Source organism: Pterocles gutturalis, unplaced genomic scaffold (assembly GCF_000699245.1).
Source record: "Pterocles gutturalis isolate BGI_N339 unplaced genomic scaffold, ASM69924v1 scaffold14494, whole genome shotgun sequence".
NCBI classification, from domain to species: domain Eukaryota; kingdom Metazoa; phylum Chordata; class Aves; order Pterocliformes; family Pteroclidae; genus Pterocles; species Pterocles gutturalis.
In genome coordinates, this window is record NW_010130935.1 from 19,516 (window position 1) to 25,117 (window position 5,602).

At 43.3% G+C, this 5,602-nt stretch overlaps 1 protein-coding gene across 1 annotated transcript in view; it reads right to left on the reverse strand.

Annotated features, from left to right (window-relative positions):
- Positions 1–4,991, reverse strand: part of MPZL1 (myelin protein zero-like 1) — a gene marked incomplete at its 5' end in the record, with an annotated part of 10,043 nt that extends 5,052 nt beyond the window's left edge. The window contains 2 exons of the mRNA XM_010080413.1: positions 1,352–1,457; positions 4,817–4,991. Coding sequence (XP_010078715.1) covers positions 1,352–1,457; positions 4,817–4,991 — 281 coding nt within the window. The remainder of the gene's footprint in view (positions 1–1,351; positions 1,458–4,816) is intronic.
- Positions 4,992–5,602: the final 611 nt, after the last annotated feature.

A 5,602-nucleotide genomic window follows, 5' to 3' on the forward strand; every position in this document is an offset into this window, starting at 1 on the left:
GGGGGGCGGGTAGGGCAGAGAGGAAGGCAAGGAATCACCTGCCTCACTCACTCATTCTAGAAGCCTCTCCCACTAGCTAGAAAAGATGAGCTTTATCTAGGTCTAATAGGCAGCTGCTGCTACTAGACCCACTCCAGTCAAAAACTTGAGTATATTGCCTTTGTGTTCAGAGAATAATGGTTCTCTGAAGTCAGTAGGTGGCTTTGTGGGTCTATGTGATAAAACTCTGGAAATACTGCATCTACCAACATGCATTACAAAACCAGACTGGAAGCCGAACAGAGTAGGGACTTTGACTTTATCCAGCTCATTGTTAGCACTATATATTTTCCTGTAACGTTAACACATTAACACGTCTGTATCATTTTGTCATGAGAAATTACAAAACCGGTTATCAACTTGGATTTATAAACCCGTCAGTTCACACATTACTTTGCAGCCACTTGCTAAAAGATGACTAATTAAGGAAAAGTCCATTTTGGACTTAAACTCACTCAGGATCTGTACCTCCACAGGAAAATTGTTGAGGATACAGAAATCAAGAGGTAAGAAACAGCTTACAAATAAGGAAATCCTGTACACTGTTAACAGGTAATCATATATTGCATTGAATCCCTGTCTGATTCGTGTTCTCACCCAGCTGACCAATTTCCCATGAGACATTAAGTTTGGACAAGAGCCACCTTCTTCCTTCAAAGTCAGCAGAATTTTGCCAACAGCAGCAAGAACAAGACAAAGCTTGGCAATTTCAAGCCCACAAAAGATGGGTGGCTGAGCAGAGGAGAGCTCTCAGCAGCAAGAGTCATCTTCAAACTGATCATCACTGGTCAGTGTTTGAATTGTGCTGGCTCATTTCCTTGTGAAGTACATGCCACAGAGCATACACCTTCACAATGATGAGAGAGTAAGTGTAATTCCTCCCCATTACAATCCTAGAAGAGATTAGGCAGCTTTATGGGGTGATCACACATCTAGTAGATAATGTCCCTACATTAAACAGGTAACCACTGCCCACTCCTCATCCTTGCACTTCACTGCCCCATGTGTGTGTTAATGCACAAGATCAGAACATTATACATTTTATATATTAGTACAAAAAGAGCATAAAAATCCATCTGAACTAATACCAAGATGCTATTCTTTCAACTGCACTAAGCCTTCTACAGAAGAGTTCACCAGTTACAGCTTACTGCCCATCCCTTGTTTGGAGCAGAAACTTTTAACCCCCAGCCCTCATCACCTTAACAGATGCACCTAACTCATGTGTCCCACCCTGCCTTTATCTTTTCCATACCATCTCCCCCACGCTCCGGGAGGATCCTGCTTTGGGAAGCAGCAGGAAGCAGTTTACCTGGTGTGATCTGGCGGGCACGCTGTTTACCAGACCCTCTGTGTCGGAGGGCAACTTCTGTGGAACCTGCTTAACCGGTGACATCAAGCTCTCAGATGTACTGCAGCTGACGAGGTGGCAGAGCAGAGTTTGCAGGACAATGTTCAAGAGGCACACACACACACAAAAAAAAGAACAAAAACAAAAAACAAGTGATGGCAAGATGAATGTGGCAGATTATGCCAAAGTAAAAATGAACATAATGGATTCTGAAATAAACACATATAATTCTCCATCTCTCCCCAGACATTTCTCTATCCTTCCTCCCAGAGTCTCACTGGTAAGCAACATGAAAGAACAACTATTAACATAGGACAGCAGCTCCTCCAAAAACCCCTGTTCCCTAGATATTCCCATTCAACCCAAACTGTCTAAAACCATGTTTTCTTCACAGAGGCTTCAGACTCAGTTAACAATGGTAAAACAGCAATTATCTTCTAACTTTAAGCTAAACAGTCCCAGGCACTGAGGCAAGTATTACACCAGTGCTACAGTTAGAATGAACACTTGCAGAGCCATCAGCTCTCCACACCACAAAGGTACTTCCTACCAAACTCCATGTTAGTTCCCTTGCTTTCAGTTAGGCTACAATCCCAAAATAATTCTGCCCACTCACAATAGACACTAGTCTCTGGAGTAATTACTTTAAGAGTCACGTGTGACATGTAAGCTATGTGCCCTCATATAGCTACTTGAATATCTAAACAGGCATATCTTGTTTTTCAAACAGTAAAACTGTCTTGAGGTGAGAACCAACACCCCTAAAAGAAGGTTGCCAGTTTTCACTTTCTGTTTGCTTCTTTCCATCTGCTTAAAGCAGGACTGAAAAGCAAAAGCCAGTGACAGAAAGAGAAATGAATACCACAGAGCTAAGTAAAAGAGCAAATGCCCTTAACATCAGTAGCTTCTGGGCAATGCAGTAATGGCTAAATGCTATGTCTACCTCCTTGTACCCAAGCATCCAGACAAGAAAACTAGCCACATCCTTGACAGCAGACACAGGAGTTCCCTTTGCTACCACAACCCTCTGACCACTGGGCATCCTTTCCCCCCAGTCTTTGTAGACAGACAGTGCACAAATCAAGTACGGAAACAAACAAATGAGGACAGTGACATTAAGCAGACTACCTCCTCAAAGGGCAATATTTTTTTATGCTTTGGTAAGTCTAACCATATAAGACTTAGCTCCTCACACATGCAGCAGTAAGAAAAAAAAAATACTGCCCCCAGCCATCAGGGCAAGGGCCTTCTGCTGTCTCAAACAGAGACAAAGCAGCCCTTCTGCTACCAAAATAATGTACCCATGAATTGTTTGCTTTATTCACAAAATTCCTCAGACCTATACTGTCTCAAAGTCATAATTCATGTTTAAGCAACTAATGCACTTAGATCACTGCAAGTTTTCAAACACCCAAGCTGTCTGAGCTGGAGGAACACTTATATGGAATTTACTTTTATTTTGACACAGAAAGGGCTCTGAATTTCCTGTGCTTTAGTCAATGCACTGGCAAGTTCACTGTTGGAAGAGATGGAGGGACACCACCTGGGATAAGCAGCAATCCCACCCCAGTTAGACATGAGACAATGAGACCCAAGCACCCAGTGAAATGCATCATCCCTTTGCCAACAGATTCCAGCACAAATTACAGTGAAATTATGTTAGTAGAGAGCTAGCTGGTTAGTCAGCAAAGGAAGAGGAAATGTGTACACATACACACATAAGTATTAACAGCAACCACCAACTTGATTAGTTACCATAGTGTCTAGTGGGACTGGAAGAGAGGACCCAGCCCTGTTACATTCCCAATCTGGCGTCTATATCAGGATCTCTGTAAGGGGAGGAAGGTAAGCAGGATCCGATCCCAGCACACCAAGGCAGAAAGAAAGAAAAAAAAAAAAAAAAAAAAAAAAACAAAAAAAAAAAAAAAAAACAAAAAACAGAAAACACCAAAGTCAGAGCATGAACAGAGACTGTGGCCATGCAGGGATTCCAGATGCCGCGCAGTGCCCCAGCCCACCTCATTTCAAGGCAGAATGGTTACCTAAGAGTAAGTGCATCTCACCACCACCACCACCACACACTGGGTTAGCGTCATGTAGAAGACAGTCCGTAAGTTTGGAAGAGGTCACAGCACACTCGGTTTCTCTTTACACGTCATGCAGAGCTGGCATGGTCAGTGAAAGCAGTATTTAAACTTCAGAGATTACTTTTGCAAGAGAGTAGTTAAATCTACTACAAGAAATTAGAGTGCATGAACTACTGCTCCAGCCTCAGCACCAGTATGTGTCCCTCAGCAGGAAAAAACACTGGGAAGTAAGGCAAGGAGACCACCTCACGCACGCTGCTGGTGCATGACACTGCAGGCTTCTTTTCAGCTCTTCGGGGAAGGAGACATGCAAAAGGGAAAACCAGGCTTTCCACACATTTGTGAGCACACACAGCCACCTTTGCTGTATTTAGCCTTACCATTGGGCAATAGCCAACTCCCTTTCTCTAAGCTCTCCAACTGGGAAAAGGACAGGGCAAAGTTTAATTTAGAAATCCCCACAAGTTTACTTTTGGAATTATTTTCTTTCATCCCACAGGCAACCCAAAGGACCTGCAGGAAGCAGGCATATGTGTTGGGGAAAGAACAGAAGAAAATTATAAGTTTGGGGTTTGTTTCTAAGACTACATACATAATTTTCATTCTTTCCTATAGAAGCAAATTACCAGCTAACTAGAGAGGAGAAAAAGGAAGGAGCCTCCCCCATCATCACCAAGCTCCACCATCAATGGACTCAAGTCTGCCTTCGTTACTTCTTGTTGCTTTTTCATATGTCCACTCAAAGATCTGTGCTTCACTTCAGAGTTATTCTCCTAACACTACAAACCTTGCAGGGATGGTAACAGTTAACAAAAAACAGACAGTGAATGAGAATGGAAGCGGAGTGGCTACTCCTTCCTTACTTTGAAGTGAGGTGATGAATGAAGTTTTGGCAAGTATACTCCAGGCTCAGGAGCCAGACACTGGTAATTGAAAAATGCAGTCTTAATCTCAATGCAGAGCATTCCTGAAAAGTGCATCCATGGCACTTTTCCTTTGAGGCTTAGGGGTAGAGGGAAGCAGGGCTGGAGGGAAGGGGACCAGACTAGAGCTAGGGGATCTTGGATTAAATGTTCTTAGGGCATATATGCTTGTGGCTGGGGATCAACTCCAACATTTAGTGATTTTCAGGTGCAACTCGTGCTCAGTAGGTCTTTTCAAGCACAGTACAAAGATAATCATTGTAGGCAGACGATCAGTGTTCTACATGGCCACACCCTATCCTTAGCCATGGTTGCCAAGACTTGGCTGAAACAACTCCTACCCCCCTTCTAAGCCCTCCCCCTGATCCTGCTGCTGTTCCTCACATCAGGCACAGGTGAGGAGGGAGATCTCTTACCCAGAGTATCGTTTTTTAGAGTTGTTCTTTCTGATGACAAGACACACGACAATAGAGATGAGCGGTGAGAGACCTGTAACCGTACCGATGGCTATTCCTGCCACCATGGCAATGGGGAACGCAGGCAGGCTGTCTGGGGAGAGAAGGGAGAAAACATTCAACTCTTCTGCATTCCCTGATTAACAGAAGTGCAAACCACAAATGCTCTTTACCTTGGATTCGTTTAGAGCAGAAGGCACTAATGTAATATCCAGAAATTATAACATGCAGCCTAAGTGGTAGTGATAGCAGGCAGCCAGCAGAATACGGTATGAAGAGAGTGCACACCAAGAGCATTCTCAATGTCACCATCCTTCAGAAGAGAGTTTGTATTGAACCAATAATTTCTTCATATCAGATAATACAAGTGACAATGAGGACAACCCTGTCTTGTTTTGTATCTGAGGGGGAAAAAGCAAAAGCTACATTCATCTGGCAATTCCCAACAAGGTCAATAGGAAAAGGCAGGCACATTTGAATGTAGATTTGAATGCAGAGCATTGCTAACCAACTAAGAGTGCTGAAGGCTGGGTGTCCTCTGGGTAGCATGCAACAGACAGCCTAGTTACTACCCATGATCACTCTTACGAGTGTTTATATATGATCCTGGTGCCTCAAAGTAGATCTCTACACATTTTTATAGTCATTCTTTCTCTTCTTAAGTCAAGATCATTGTACAATATTAGAAACATGCTTATAGGAACACAGTATTGCTTTACTCCCATTTTCCCCAATACAATTTCGGGG